Source organism: Xiphophorus couchianus, chromosome 21 (genome assembly GCF_001444195.1).
Source record: "Xiphophorus couchianus chromosome 21, X_couchianus-1.0, whole genome shotgun sequence".
Taxonomy (NCBI): domain Eukaryota; kingdom Metazoa; phylum Chordata; class Actinopteri; order Cyprinodontiformes; family Poeciliidae; genus Xiphophorus; species Xiphophorus couchianus.
Window position 1 is genome coordinate 18,628,595 of NC_040248.1, and position 16,602 is coordinate 18,645,196.

Below are 16,602 nucleotides of genomic sequence, written 5' to 3' on the forward strand. Positions count from 1 at the left end.
ATGCGACAGTTAACTTGTAAGTATCACTCAATAACACAGGGGCCGCCTTTCATTGGCTGATGCCCATTCTACGTAGTAGCGCGTGGGTTGCCATAGCAGCGGATTCTTCATCGTGTCCAGGTGCTCACACTGAAGTTACTGTTTCATTTGTGAAACAAAGCCAATTAATTAATGAGGTTATGTGACTTTTGAAAGGGTAAAATATGGACCATTGTGTCATAGCAAACAGGAAGTGGCAACAGACGAAAGGTTTTCTGGTCAGAAATCACCTGTGTGTAACCCATGGTGCGTAAACTGTCCCGCCGTGGTAACACAGCGCCCCCGAGTGGTTGTCCTAAAATGTAACACTCGGATCGTTTTGAGAGCAATCAAGCTAACAGAGGCTTGGACGGGATGCGCCGGATAAACTGGAATACGACACGCCGGCATTTGCCTTTAATGTCCTGGTAAATAAAGCTGTAATTTAAAAGGAATGAAATTTCGCTTTGAAGCTGAAGGTGAGTCTCGTTTACTACGCGTGTCAGCGGTTCTCCACTCCAGCTATCCTTTGTAGCCCGCTAGCTTAAGGTGAGCACGATGAGTGTAGCTTATTTTCCCAGTCTTGTCAGAGAGATTGTAGGCACGCCGAACACTGTGCAAAGTGGCACCTTACCCGTTTAGTTGGCGTAGAGCTGCGTCAGGAAATTAGATTTTTACCACTTTTATGAAGTCATTTGAAAATGCTGCGTAATTCGGCATGAAGCTATTTAGACGAGTTGGCTCGCTTAGTTCGGGTTGTGATATCAACAACCTAGTATTCCCCATTGTGCAGTATTTTGGTTGGTAGTTGTGCCTGCCTTGACACTCAGATGAACTCAGAATAACTCTTTAACATTCCGCTGGAGGTGACACTGCTCACAAAATAACCTCCAATATGGAGACAGTGATTATTTAATTGTCAAGTAGTAGGATTAGTAGGATCGGTGTCATATTAGTTATGCTAACATACGAGTGTTTTGCTGACGCGTTGTACCGAGTCCTGTTTTCCAGGTCAGATATGCAATTAAATACCATGAAAGTGTTTCGTTAACTCTGTTTACACCTTTCGGTTCAGTGCTGAACGTGTTCACACATCTACAAACATTTTAAATCCAGGTCAGTCATGTAGGCAGGTCACATGTTATGCTTTTTATTTGCAGACTTCCCTCTATGGAAGTCCAACAGTGTCCGGAATTCAATTAATAAATTCATTATTTGAGTGATTGATTTGAAAATTATGATAATAAAACTGGGTAATATGATTCATTAAGTATATTATGAATTTATTATTGCAATGGTTTATATATATATATATATATATATATATATATATAAACAAAAACAAGTATATATTATTTATTTTATTGTTTAGTTTTTTTCATGGTCATATTCTGCAAAAAAAAAAACAAGATTTTTCAAACATTTATTCTTCAAAAACCAAAATTTCAATTTGATAACCTTGATTTATTGCCCAGCCCTATCGTATTGTAAAATTATTGAATTGTAAATGACATGCGGTACATAATAATTCATCTGATGCCCTTAATGCCACAAGTAGAGCATAGCAACCACATTTCAAGCAATGTGAAGTCTTCTTTGTCGTTTATTTAGTTAAAGACATGAACATACTTTCGTACTGCGTCTTCAGGGTGAATGTCGTCCTGTCGAGCTGAACGCTGCTGTTAGACCCTGCCATCGTACGAAACTACTGAGGGCAGCCAACGTCTGCGTTGGTGTGAAACGCCTCGGCTTCCAGCGCCAAACTCAGGGAGATGGCTTCACCCTTCGTGCCTGTCCCCGTCCCCATGTCCGGCGGCAGGCTGAGGCGGCCGCAGCGTGCCGCATCTCTCGGGAGCGTCTCCAGCGGCTCCGAGTCCTCGTGCACCATCACCAGGTCGGCGGGGGACGAGCGGGGTCGGACCGGCGGGGGGTCGGGATCGCAGCGGCAGTCGCGATGCGCGGACAGAGCCAACCGCAGCCAGACGCCCCCGCCGCCGCAGAGCCCCGTGACCCGGGCCAGGGTGAACGGGACGCTGGAGGCGTCCGTCCAGTACTCGACTTGCCCTCGCTCCATGTCGGACCCCGCCGGGAGCCAGCAGGCGGAGGAGAGGCCGATCACCCCGACCGTGCTGGGGTACGAGGTCATGGAGGAGAGAGCCAAGTTCACGGTAACAACCTGAAGATGTGATTGCTTAGCAACTGCTGTGATGGAGGCCTTTTACTGATGATCAGTCTGACTGTACCAGGGGGGTCCAAACTCTCCAGCTCAAAAATTCTCGTAGGTCAAAAAACAAGTTCATTTTTGAAAACCGAAACCACAAGTTTTTGTTTTTTTACTAGGGATGCACCCAAATCCACTCATGTCAATTCTGATATCCGCGGTTTAGTATCACTGTAGAGACAACTGTGAAGATACAAATTCTCTTTCACTCCTAATAGCCAGAGCGTTTTAAATGTTGTGTTGCGAGTGAGAATTGTGTGTCATGAATTGACCGCTATGCTAACATCTTTTCATTTTATTTCACACGTCGCTACATGCTTAGAGCTTTGAGTTTCATTTTCTGCAGGTGTACAAGCTCCTGGTGAGGAAGAGTCAAGACGAGAACTGGGTCGTGTTTAGAAGATACACCGACTTCTCCAGACTCAACGACAAGGTGCTTTTGATTATCTATTCTTATTTATTTTTGTAATAAATTTTTATTATTTTATTTTTTTTGTGCCTCCATTCAGCCGTCCCAGGTGTCCTGGACGTTTTCCGGTCCAATCTTTGTTATCTCGCGCTGGTGTTTGCAAACACTTTGTCATCCGGCTGCTTTCTCTTTTGGGCGTGCGGTGAAAGCGGTCAGAGCTGCACAAAGAAGCTTTCTGTTCCCACACAGCCAGCAGGCCCGAGCCCACAAGGTGGACGGCGCTCTCACGGCTCGGGGAAGGAATGCTTCATACAGATTACATAGGCAGAAAATATAGAGGCCTTTGGCGGCCATCCATGCTGGTCCGTGCACATTCTTTCAGATTAAAGATAGGTCAGAATGTCCGTCTTCTCTGCTTTTTTAAAAATCTTTTTCATGAGACGCCTCCAAAAATCCTGCGGTATTTCCAGCTTCTGAAGTGTCACTGTTTACACCGATCATTTCTGAATGGTTTTGTAATAAGTGTCATGTTTTACTTTGTTTTTCACTGTTTTATTATACACACAGTTTGATTACATTGTATGAGCTGCTTAGCCTGTGAGGTTGTTTTTTGGATCCTGATATTTATCAGCCTCTGGATTCTTTAGGTAAAATGAGAAACTTAAGTATTTAGTTGTTGAGGCTTGTAGGTTTTCTATGAAATAACCCAATCAGAGCAGCCAAGTGGAATGTGTTAATGTGTAAAACGACTCACAGTTTATCCCACTGCATAAGGTTTACATTTAGTAAATGATCACTAGCTAACGCAACTTTTCATGTCAAAGGAGGAAATTGAGTCGTTTCCTAGTTTGTCTTCCTTTGGAAAACTCGACCTCCCAGTGAAGCTGAGGATAATAGTAGAGATCATGTCAGGTTTGTTCTCAACTACAAAGGCTGTCTCTGAATGGAGGGTGGACCCTGCTTGTTGAAACTTTAAAAAATATATATATATATATCAGGTACTTTTGTCGAAAGCAACTTATCACATTTACTGACAAAACTGCACAGGGTTATTGGTCATTTTTCCTGTAAAGTTGTTACTTTATGTAAGTTTTATACTATTTTTGTTCTCTGCGTGTCTTTTCCCCTCCAGCTAAAGGAAATGTTCCCCGGCTTCCGACTCGCTTTGCCTCCTAAGAGGTGGTTTAAAGACAACTACAACAGCGACTTCCTGGAGGACCGGCAGCTGGGGCTGCAGGCATTTTTGCAGAACTTGGTTGCACACAAAGACATCGTCAACTGGTACTTAGAAAAACTGTATTAGTCGACGCTGCTGGTTCAGCTCTTTGTCCGTGTATCGCAACTTAACAGAAAGTCAGCCTCCATATTTGATACAAACGGTCTTTAATATCATTTTACCACTGATTTGTTAAAAAAAAAAAGTCAAGCATGGTTCTGTTTTTGTGCTTGCTCTCTTTGACAGCCTTCCAGTGAGGGAGTTTTTGTGCCTCGATGATCCTCCTGGGCCTTTTGACAGCCTTGAGGAGAGCAGGGTAAGCATACACAGAGCTAGTTGTTCCTCTTCTCAGTCAGTTGAGTAAAAGTCAATGGAAGCAGTGTAATAATAAGCCTGACGGATAATCCAGTAATAACCATCATTTTGATGGGAACTCTCTATACAAACAGACAACAAACGGGAATCTATTTTTAGAGATGCACTGGTCCGATATGAATATCTGTATCGATCCTGATATTGAAAAAAAGTCTAGATTCGGTATCTGTGATAATGTGCCTGATCCATTAGGATGGATCTATTATAAAATAAATGTTTTACGTCAATTCAGCACTGATTTTCTATATTGGATCAGTATCGGTTAATATCTAACCTCAGATATCGGTATGAAAGTGTGGGGGGAAGTGTATCGTGCATCTCTAACTATTTTGTGGAAACAAACAGGTAAGAGTGCCCTGGTACAACTCTTTCACTTCTGATACGATACTGATATCGCAGCTTTGAGTATTGGCTGATACCGATATTGACTTGATAGGATATCAGCACAATCAGGTGTACTTTTATTAGTTATTTTGTTGTGTGGAATATTAGAAAGGGCTTGGTCAAGCGATATTACTCCGATACTCACATTTTGGCTGATATCAGACCAATTTTCGACATCGGTATCAGATTGGAACAGGACTGGAGTAGTCCTTCTGGTGTTTCTGAAGTTATATTCTTCATATATTTAGACCGTACCGCATTTTTGAGCTGCTTTAGTCATATTTGCTGGGATTATTTTTGACAGACTCCCCCCGTGTTATGTAACAGAGTGGGTTGGAAAAGAAGCACAAGGCATAAAACGGCAAAAGGATTATACAGACAGTAGTGCGTAATTGCGGAACGGACAAGAAATAATGCGCTGTTTCTCAAAGGAAAAAACAAGAAAGAGAATGTGTGTTGTGCATTTGTATTCAGCCCCTAGTTTTTATTTGCTAAAACAAACTTTGTGTCAGTATGTCATACATTAAAGTTTTTTCCCCTCCCTTCAGGTGTTCTGTGAGACGCTGGAGGAAAGCAACTACCGCCTGCAGAAGGAGCTGCTGGAGAAGCAGAAAGAGATCGACTCTCTGAAGAGGAAGCTGGAGGAAAAGGAGCAGACCATCCTGATGCTGGAGAAGCACGCCAAGTCAGTAGACCAAACATCGCCTTACTGATATTTACAGTGGGATTTTATTGACCCGGTCACTCGTGGATGTGTGATCGTTGCAGCGGAGGAAGCCCGGGGTCTCCCTGCGGTCTGTCGGCTCAGGGAAGCGAGAGCAGTGCAGACGCCGACGTGGAGTCGTCTGCAGCAGAGGCGGATCAGGACACGCCCGACGACACAGGGTAAAGCACACACCCAAACAGCAAACATTATAAAGATACATGAGCGGATACTCCACCCTAATTCACAGGTGTTGAACTTAACTTCTCTGCTAAACTTTCGACTTTAGTCAATGCAAAACAAATGATCCGAAATGTTATGTCAAATTTGTGAATTGAAGCTTCACGTTGGATTCTTGCCTTGCATTTTGGCAATTTTTTATTCCTTTAACAATTTGTCACCTCATAGGGGCCGAGCATTACTCAGAGAAGCAGCCAAGAAAGAGGCCCTCATTTCATCAGAGTAGCTATTGATTGCAAACAAGACTGATTAGAGTTGAGTTCTTAAAAGCATTCCCTGCTATGGCGAAAGCATAAATAATACAGTAATCCAATATGACGGGGAGGAAAATGGTGGTTTTATTATGTCCATAAAAGTTACTGAACATAATTCTGTTTACATTTGTCCCAGTGATATTTACAATGAAGGGACAAGTACATTTAAAGGGAGCTTTTGAAGGACGGCTAGAAATGAAGCGCGTAGAATCGCGTTCTTTCACGTTCAGCAGGAAAATAAAGACATTCAGAAACAATACTGATGATCTTGTCTGCTGGTTTACAGTGAAAAATACAAAATATTTTTAAAAAATGTAAAGACTCTTTAGATTTTAATTGTGATTATTCACGATTAATCTCGATTATTGAAATAATAATCAACTTGGTCAGTAATAGATTAATGACCAACTGAGTTTATATAGACTCAAAAAAAAAGGCCGTTTGCTGAAGGAACAACGTACCAAGCCAAAACAGTGCAAAAAATACTTACATTTTGCTTTTAAGATGAAAAAACTCCTTTGGTTTGTAAATATGTTGTACCCAAAACTCCTCCAGCACCATAGTAGAGGACTGCTATACTGTTGCATTTAAAATGTTTACCTATCTAAAGTAAACATTTTTCTTTAAATAAGTAAAATGTTTATTTTGTTATTTAAAAAAGGAGCTGAATTATTTATTAGCATCTTTTAATGTATTTCTGATATTGTATTAAAAAAAAAAAATCCTTAAGTGGTTTTTAAGCAAAAAGTCTGCAGGCTGTGCCAATATTTTGTCCGATTAATCGCCAGAATAATTGATAGAATAATTCATTACTAAAAGAATCGTTGGTTCCAGCCATAAACAGAGCCATAAACCAAAGATGGAAGCATTTGGCAACGCGCTCCTCCACAGCTGTGAGTGAAGGAACGTGTACAGGGAGTTTCACCCTCTCTGTGCCTCTTTTGCAGTCAAATTTGGGGAAATGTGTCTGAAATATGAGAGAAATCTGGGCTTCGATCTGGATAAATCAGGGCCTGTTCGTCAAGAGCGAACATGATCTCAAAACCAGGCGCTCCGCGATTAGAAGAGTCTAATCAGTAATTATTATTAGCGCTCTAGTTATTTTCTAGTCTTTAAAGTGTTCCTGTTTGTGATGATTTCTTTCCCCTGGATATTTCACAGCAGGGCAGCTCCGGTCTGAAAGCACAGCGTCTTTACTCGTCAGGTATTATGAAAGCTAACTCAACGGGCTGAACTGCAGCATTCTTACTAGTAACACTCATCCCATCACCTGTGCTATAAAGGTGTTCTGTTACGTGTTGTCAGAGTGTTCAAAGCTGCTTTTTCCCCCCTCCTCCGCGTCTCTCTCTACAAGTCTTGCATGCTAAATGTGCCGCTAACTTTGGCGTCTCTCCTGTCTAATGGCTGAAGATGGTCTGTCGGTGTTGCTGTGGAAACGTAATTTCTTGTGTTTTTGCTTGTTTTCTCACAGTATAATGACTTGAAACAATTAAGTGTGACAAAAAGGCAAAAAAAATCAAATCTGTAAGCAGGGAGGAAGTAGTCCTTCACAGCTCTGTACATGTTACTTATTTAGAAGTAACATCTATGATGTTGACGCTGGGATGAGTTTCTTTTCACCGTAGCAAGTTCAGGTGTCTCCTCCCTCACATGGTTACTTTCTTTCGTGATGGACCTGATGACACATTTCAAAGCCCAGTGTTTTACCTCCTGAGGCTCGGCAGCCGATGTTTAGAGTAGACACATCGCTGCCGGCCACAGAAATGCTTTGGATAGAGGTGTCACAATACCTGGCTGATTGCAAGGCTTTCATGTGATGTGTTGAGGAAACGTAAGAAGACTCGACCTCCCAGCAGTGGTGTGGATTCATCGTGCGGCCATGTCCGGTGCCTTTCCAACCTTTATGGACATATTTGGACCTTTTCCAGTAATAGCCACTCAGCGCAGCTCGACTCTGTTACAAGGGTTTTCCACTAGCCAGCATTCAGTCGGGTTAAAAACGCAATGTCTAAAGACTGCCGGTCACTGATGACTTTTTACACTCTTTTTTAATTTTTTTTTTCCTCCAGTGTTTTCTGGCTCTCTTCTTTATGGAGTGAAAAAAAAGAAGAAGAAAAAAAGCTGCATGCGGTTCAACAGAGCTTTTATGTCACCATTGTAACATTGTCTGTATTGTGTACAGATCACTTTGTGCTATTTTTCGGACTGTAGGACCGCATAGCTATATGACGGCCCAACCGAATAGAGCTAGAACTCAGTGTTAATGGAAAACCACTAGCGGTTCACCGTTTGTAGTTTTCGGAAGTCGGATTCCGATTTCGGCCGATACCGATTTTGTTTTTGTCTGAAAAGTCACTAAACAAGAATAAGAATACCTTTATTAGACGCTCAGTGGGAGCGGGAGTAGATCTTGTCCTCGGGAATAAAAAACAAACAAAACATCACAAGACACGGGCATCATAATAATAATGTTGCTATGGTGGCAACCTTAGCAACCTTGCTATCTGCGCATGTGCAGATGTGACCTGGTCTATCAGTCAGCCCTCTCTGATGGCAGAGAAAAAGGGGACAGTGGCGGATTTTCAGACCTTTGCAAAATGTAGATAATATCGGTTTCACGTGCACGTATCGGATGATGGCTGAAAATTCAGCAAATCGGCGCTGAGTAGAGTTGAGCTGAGACAAGCCGCGCTGCTAGCTGCTAGCTGGAAAAGGTCCGTCATGTTGTACAACTAACATGTTTGCCGACTGCTTCTCACACAGTGGTGTATGTGTGTGTGTTGACTGTGTGCGTCTCTTTCGGTGGCTGTCTCGTAACTCAGGCTGTTCTGCAGGTGCTTGCAAAAGTACAGTATTTGCACCCCTTGAACTTTTCCTCATTTTGTCGCCTTCCAGCAGACTTCAATGAACTTGTGCTAGACATAATTAAAGATATATGTTTTATCTGCCATAGTGCAGATGTCATTTGAGTTCCCATTACTCTTTAACATAATTTCATTCACAAAGTTGATATTTTAGTGAACAATGTGAGCAAACGGCATCATGGAGACGAAGGCACACAAGCGACCACATCAGGAAGAAAGTTGCATAGACGTTTAAACCAGGTTTAGGTATAAAAGATACAAGTTTGAATATCTGAAAAGGAAAACTTTTTTACAACTGTAAACCCACCAAGACATGGTGGCCAGGCAAAAAGAGCGCCAGTCAGAGAAGCAGCCAGGAAGCTGCTGGAGCTGCAGAGATCCAGGCGTCAGGTGAGACAGTCTGTTGACAGGAAATCACTTCACAAAATGTTGTATGTGGCAAAAATCAACAACACACTTCACTCTGAAGGGAGGCTTCCTGCTGTAAAATACAGTGTTGATTGAAGCATGTTTATGGTTTAGAGCGGCCCTGTCAAAGTCCAGAGCAACAACCAGACGAGAATGGAAAGATTTGGATCTTCCTGAGGAAAGGCAAAAACATTCAGTCTGCCTAAGGTCAAAAATGTAAGGTGAACAGACTTGCACTAATACTATTGGCTGAATCTAAATTTCATCACACTTTTCAGATTTTTACTGTGAAAAGATTGACGTCATCTATAATTTTATTTCCACGTCACAATTAAGTCTTTTACATAAAATCCCAATAAATGACATTAATTATGCCATGACAAAATGCGGAAAAGTCAAAGTTTTATGAATACATCTGCAAAGCACCACCTCTTTTTTCTTGTCCCCATGTTTTTTTTTCTCTCTACAACAGTATCAGTCTGTCATTTCTGGTGTTAAACCTTACGTTATTTTCAATGAGAAGTGAAGTAAACTGTGTGTTTTGTCTCGGCAGTGGCAGGTGTCGGCTCCAGCCGGTGCGGTCCGCCGCCTGTTGGTGCGGCCCGGCGCTCGGCACCTCTCCTCCAGTCATCCAGGTCACTCAGCTGTTCCACAAGAACACTTGAAGCCCAACCCCAGGCCTTTTCTTTTTTTTCTTCCCGCTCCCCTCCGTCGTCCAATTGGCTTTGACTTTCACGTCACTTTGCCTTCCTCCATCTTTCAGGCTGGAACTGCTGTTTGACCTCAGATGAGGCAGAGCTCGACCCGATGCACGGAGAGGAAATAGTTTCACACCAACACCACTTGTGGGTTATCCAACCCAGCACCTGAAACACTTTATAAAACCTGACAACCTCAAGACGAAGAACCGATCCGGGTCGCTCTCTAACCTGCTCCTGCTTCTGCCAGGTCGAGTTTGTTATAATTTTGCCTCCAGAAAGCGTGGCTCCGACGAAACTCGAAGGCTCGACGACTTTCAGTACAGACAATCGACAACAAAAGTAACCACCGGGACGTTCGTTGCCTTTTTGAGAAGACAGCTTCTCCAAACTGAGAAACAGCACCCCCTTGTGGCTTTCTGAGCAGATGTACCCAGGTGGCTTTTGTCACTCTCGATATCCAGGTACTTTGTGCTCCCACTGACTGTTATCGGTGTAAACAAATCGTCGGTTTGCATTGTGAAGCCAACATTCCCTCTTGTTTTAAGTGCCAAGTGTGGTTTGAAAGCGTCAACGAATCAAGATGGAGACATGAGATGCAATAGCTGATACGTACACAAATCATTTCATAGCTAAATAGAAGACAGAAAAAAAACTGACATCTGATTCCTGTCTTGTTAGTAGCTACAGTCAATGTTTAGTAATGTAGGTACACTACAAAAAAATCTCAGTATTTTTGGTCTAGATTCCAGTGCAAATATCTTAGTTTTGTCTTATTTCAAGTGTACTCACTTGCAAGTAACATATCAGCAAAAAATATAGGTTTGTTATAAGTCAGAAATTCATTTATATGAGTGGAAAAAGGACTAGTCCCACATATAACCATGACTTTTTCACCAATATTAGGAAATTACTGGCTTTAAACAAGCTCATACATCTTGCTGAAAAGTTATTTTTATTTCAAATGTAATGAGATATTTGCACTAGAAACTAGACCAAAAACACTTGGTAAGATTCGGTGGTTTTTTGCAGTGTAACACTAGAAGACCATTTCAGACCGTTTACGTCCATACATGTTAACATGCAGCTTTGTGTTTAAGCTGTGGAAGATTTTACATCAACACACGTGCACTTTAAGATACTGGACTCTAGCTTATTGCGATTTGCGTAAAAATAATTTGCTATTTACACTTGATGTATTTAATTTACTCAACACTAAGTCCGATTTTTACATTTTTTTTTTTTTTTACTTCCCAACCGTCACAGTTGACATCAGGTTGTTCAGGTGACTTGATCGGCCAAGTGACCGCGAGTTAAAACTACAAGAGAAAGATTGTGTTGAACCAAGACTTAGCGAAGAGCAGCCCATGTTTTACATTGCAAATGGTGCTAATTAACTTAAAAGCTCTGAAGCAGGAAACACTCATCTGAAAACGTCACACCCAGACTGTTCCTGGCGAACACGTCACCCACACAAGCCATACTTTTTTTTCTTTTTCTTTTTCAACCCAGGCAACTCCGGAGAGGCAGACGCATCTGTGGCTTTCGCTCTTTAATCGTTGTTTAATGAGGGGCGGGGGGGCGGGGGGGCTGAGCAGCTGATAGCGTCTCACGCTCGGCCTGGAGCGGCTCGGGTCTTGCACTTTATGGATGACTGGCGAAGCTTAACAACCGCTCGGATGTTGTTTTCACTCTTTCTAAGAAGGCCACATGCCTTTTTGATCACTACAAGCCGATTTGGTTTCCGACGGGGTCTAAAATGGTAATATTTAGTTTGTGATCTGTGCCGCTCTGGATATTTGCCTCTTGCAATCATTAAGTGCCTTGAAGGATTGTGTTGTTGTTTTCTTAGCTTTTCTTCTGATGAGTTGGGATTGCTTTATAGATTTATGCAGGACATGAAACATATCCTCTCTCTCCCTCCCTGTGATGGAAAGGTTTTAAATAACACTCGTGTGTGTGTGTGTATATATATATATATATTGTTGTTTTGAATAGACATGTTTTTGTAATATTACACAAATTGAATCTTAGCTTATTTACACCTGTAGTTTCACTTTAAAAATATATAAACATATATGCGAACAACAAGATCCAAACTATGAAAAGGATACTGTAGACACTGTAACACACGCTGCTTATCATGTAAAAAATTTAATATTCACATGATTAAAGAGGGAGTAACGTATTGAACACACCTACCTTTGTTTTCTGCTTTTTTATGTTTAAAGTCGGTGTTACCACGGCAATAAATGGTACCAGGTTTCTGTGAAATAAAATTTTGGATCTATCTGCTGTGAAGATGTTGTGATTTAAGACTTTTTAAGGGGATGTGGGGGGGAAAAGACGCTTTCTAAACGTTCTAATTATTTAATGTGGAAAAATAGGCTCTCGTTACTCATGATGATTACTTTTCAGCTCTTAATTTCCCAAAGTGCCGCTTTATTGCTGCGCGCCGTTCACTCTATTAGCGGTTTTCGTTGTGGATCGCTTATATGGGACCCACTTCAGACGTTTGACATGACCGAGTCAGCTTAAGTCAGACGTTTTGTGTTCAAGATAGAGTTTATCAAGCCAATGTTCCTGCTCTGCCTCTTATTATCCCTCTGAAATACGGATGGGGTTCGACACCGGGACACCGTGTCCGGGTTTCAGTCTGTTTGCCTAACGATGTCATGGGTCATTTACAGACCGTTCTTCGTGAAAGCACGACTGCAGTTTTCATTTGATTTTTTATTTCTCTCTCTCATATGAATAGCTCATGTAACAACTTAATGAAATCATGAGTGAAAGTTAGCTATTCAGCACAGACTATTGCAGACACATCACAAATACACAACAAAACATCAGCTTATTCAGTATCGCTTCATTGTGATTGTTTTTTGCATTTCGTTTAAATGCAGAAAGAGATTTAGATCGTTTATCTCACTGTCAAGCTTGTTCCACAAACTGACACCATTAACAGGAATGCGTCTTCCCGTCGTCGCCGTTCTGAATCTAAATCTTTTGGAAATCTGTGCCTTTCAAGTTGTATTTGCATTCTCTCTTTACAAATCTGTTTTCAATGTTGCTTGTGCATAAATCTTAAAATGCCATCAATTCATGAAGTTTCATGCACCCACTTACTTTCAACGCTAACAGGACTCTGTTGGAATTTTTTCTTTATATTTAGATAAGATTTAAATGACAAATTTTCATCAATGAGAACATAAACACCAAAAAACTTAACTTCTATTGTCTTTTTTTTTTTTTTGTATCTCCACTCCTTCAACATGTCATTGTGCGTCAGTAAAACTTACCTTTTGAACCTTTCCCCTTTTTGTCTTGTTACAACCACAGGCTTTAATTTTCCGTATTAAAATTTTAAATGAAAGACCAAAACAGAATGGCTTATAAAAGGGAAGTGATGCTTGGTCTGTCGTTTGTGGAAATACCACATAGCCCAACATAATTACATAAAAGAAGTGCCGAATCCACTAAAACTTGCCATTTGACACAACAAAAGCAACTTATGTCAAAGTTATGTCTTAAATTTCAGGCGACCAGATGTCCGAACACACGTTTTGTAAACTTTGGTCTAGATGAAAAGTTCTCCATCGGTTCCAGTCTGTTATTGCATCGTGTTTTCAGGCGTATCAGGAAGCGGTGGAAGGGCTTCAGTTAAACCGATCAGTACACGTAGATACGATAAGGGAAATTGCATGACGTCTTCATTCGTGCGAACCATAATTATCTCCATGCTAACTTCAATACTTTTCTTGGGATCATCAATTACAAAACCCAACGTGCCAAATTGGATAATTTGACCGACTTTAGGAGAAGTTATCTAAAAAGATCTTTGTTTTATTGCTTTCTGCTCCTGATCCAAAGTTTGCGCCACAGTTAGAGGAGGCTACCTCTCCTGACTTGGCTGTTGCTACTTATAAAGCTGTTAAAATCACTTGACAGCGGGTTCCTAAATAGAAACTTCGCAGAAAGTCCAAATTGTGCAACGCTTATAAGAGGTGAACCGAAAGTGGAAAATCAGGCTAATTGAAAATGGATTACTGTGGGTAATAAACAGTCATAAGGATGCAGTTATGTTCCATTTCTTTTTGCGACCGTCAGTAGTCCAAAAGGCGTTGTAATCAACGCCTGCTGTGCCGAGAGAAACTTGGAGAAAGTCAGAACTGTGGCATTTATGAGGACTAAAGCGGTTTTATACGATCATGCTGTCGTTAAATTCACCGTTTACTTTCCCCGAAGGTTTTCCACCTGTAAATGACTTGGTGAAAATCTTCTATAGTTTAATGTTTTATTACCGTTCTCTCGCTGATCCCTTTTGAGAAACAGTTTTTTGAGTGTGTGCTGATTTCAGGTCTGAAGAATCGCCCACAGGGACATGACTGGGTCACTCAAACCTGGAAAAAGTCCTTTAATCTGAAGTCAATCATACTTCTTTGCTCTTATTGCTCCCCAAATAGATTTCCAGACTATTTTCTGTATCGCTGATATACTTTTCTCTGTCCTCACCACACACTTTACATCTAAGAAACAGAACAATGCAGACTCTTTCTGTTGCATTGTTCCAAACCCCATTAGTCATTGTTGCTTTATGCTTTGCCACATTTGGCAGGAAGAAACACACTAATAACAACGAATCCAGGGAAAGCTAAGTAATGTCAGCTCAAACAAAATGGTGTCTGGTTCATGAGCGATATCTTTCTCTGCTCTTTCTTGTATTGGGTTTACTTTTCTTGCGTCTCTCTTTTTAACAAACAGAATTGAACTAAATGAAACCGTTTATGAGCAGCTATAAACTAAGTGCTTTAATTTTTTGGTGTGTTTAGAGTTTTAGGCTTACTTATTGTTTATCCTTTTAGATCTTGATTGCTGTTTTATTTTCGGTGGCTTATCTTTTCTTGCGTTCAATTTACTTCCTGCTTTTTTTGTGTTTTGGCTTTTTTGGGGGGTGGGGTTGTCCTTGTTGGTCTTCTTGGTTTGATTATGCTGTGTTTACTTGTTAGTTTTTCCCTCTAATTACCTGCTTTTCCCATCAGGTGTGCCCTTTTACTGTTGCACCATCTGCTCCTGGTTCAGTAATCACCACCTGTGGTTAAATACTCCTCATTTTAATCCACCATTTGTCAGATCCGCCTGTTATTTTGTCTTGATGTCCCTGAGTTCTTGAGCGTGTATCCTGTAGGTGCTCCTTTTTATTTTATTAAACCAAACTATTAAATATAATTCTCCTTACCTCCTACTTGCGTTTTGGTCCTCCGTTTCCACCACCTACGACAAACAATTTTCTTACATACAATTGAGCCCAAAACTATCTCAAGTCAGATTAAACATGTTGGTAAGCTAAAAACATTACTTTAAACCCTAAATTGCAAGAGGAATCAATATTTTGGGGGGCTTCACTGCAGTGTTTGATCAACCGTCCTAGCTTGAGAGCTAGCAAGACGCTAGTTAGCTTAAAATGTTTTGTAGTAGGAAAGTTTTCATATCTACTTTAATCTTTGGCGTGTACGTAAAAGCAAAATAAACGGGGTCAATGTGTGATTTTCTGTGACCCAGTATTAATGTAAGAGTGTTCACTGGTTCTTGTACACGTGCCAGGCGTCCTACTGGCCTCTGCAGCAGAAAGTAGCAGTAAAACGTCCGTGGACGGACAGATTGATGTCTCGTGAATCACATCTACATGGTTTGAACTTGTTGGTGTCGGATATGTGGCCCCGAAGCACACAAGTGGCTATGTTTTGCTAAGCTACAGGTCAGAAATGTCAACTCCACGCCGCATGGAGCCGCACAAGCAGGCAGAGGAAAAGATGCGATTGAGGAAGGGACCGGCTTGGATTTACCATTCTAAGCTGCTTGAATGGGTTTTCGCTCTAAAAACGGGATAAAAGCTGGAAACAAAAAACCTTAATGATTTAAGGTTCTCTTAAACCGCGCTGATATTTTGAGTGTATTTTATTGCTTTGCTTTCATGCCAAGCAGATGCTTTGCCCAGATGAGCTTTAAGTGCTGTGTTTTTGAATTCAATACTGTGATGTATTTGATTCGTAAAACCAGATGGATCATCTGCTACGATGTTTTTGAAATGGGAGTTGTTTGAAGTCCACTTTGACTAGCCTCAAGGTCCAACAGTTATACTAAATTAAAACTTTTTTTTATATAAAAATAGAAAAGATTTGTTTCCAAAGATATTTGTTGTTTTTTTTGTCTTCAGCAATATGCTAACCTGACGGTAATCTTAATTTTGTAGAAAAGGAATCTGTAAATTATTGGTAATCCTGTCACCAATATCCTGAGACCCAGCAATACATTTTTGTCCTCTATGGAGGACATAGGTTTTTTTGTTCATAACTCTGGAACCATACATGCCACTGTGTTAAATCCTGTTGGTCCTTAGAGAGGACATCCTGGGCCTCGAAATGTGTTCATATTTGCCACAAGAGAGTCCCGATGTCCTCTCCAAAGGACATACTCTAAAAAATAAATAAAAACATGGTTTGAAACTTTTTCAATTGTAGTGATGGTTTTTCACTCCAAAGAGTCTTGCAAACATTGATCATTTTATTAAATATGTGCTGCTTTCATAAACACATCTTTATGTTCCCTTCCGTAGAATTAAATCGGGTTTTTTCAGAAGCTACGTCTCAGACAGAGCACGTTGTTTTGCAGATGGATTATATCAGGGTTCTATGTTATGTTTTATTCCCTATTTGTACTAACACAGGGAGAAAATATAGTTACATTTAAAGTTGTTGACAATTTATGCTTAACCCTCCTGTTATGTTCTGGGTCAAATTGACCCGTTTTAAAAT

The 16,602-nt window shown here is 40.9% G+C and overlaps 1 protein-coding gene across 5 annotated transcripts; it reads left to right on the forward strand.

The window, feature by feature from the left end:
• The first annotated feature begins 310 nt into the window (after positions 1-310).
• snx16 (sorting nexin 16) lies at positions 311-12,091 on the forward strand. Of its 5 annotated transcripts, none has more exons than XM_028005140.1 (9): positions 311-497; positions 1,667-2,186; positions 2,586-2,672; positions 3,781-3,929; positions 4,111-4,180; positions 5,172-5,308; positions 5,392-5,508; positions 6,985-7,024; positions 9,646-9,769. In XM_028005140.1, the coding sequence occupies exons 2-8, from the start codon at positions 1,791-1,793 to the stop codon at positions 6,998-7,000; spliced, it is 972 nt and encodes a 323-aa protein (XP_027860941.1). In that variant the 5' UTR covers positions 311-497; positions 1,667-1,790; the 3' UTR covers positions 7,001-7,024; positions 9,646-9,769. The 5 variants fall into 5 exon arrangements, with proteins under 5 accessions (XP_027860941.1, XP_027860940.1, XP_027860939.1 ...); XM_028005138.1 differs by having other exon boundaries at positions 312-497; positions 6,982-7,024; XM_028005139.1 differs by having other exon boundaries at positions 6,985-12,085.
• The last annotated feature ends 4,511 nt before the right edge of the window (positions 12,092-16,602 follow it).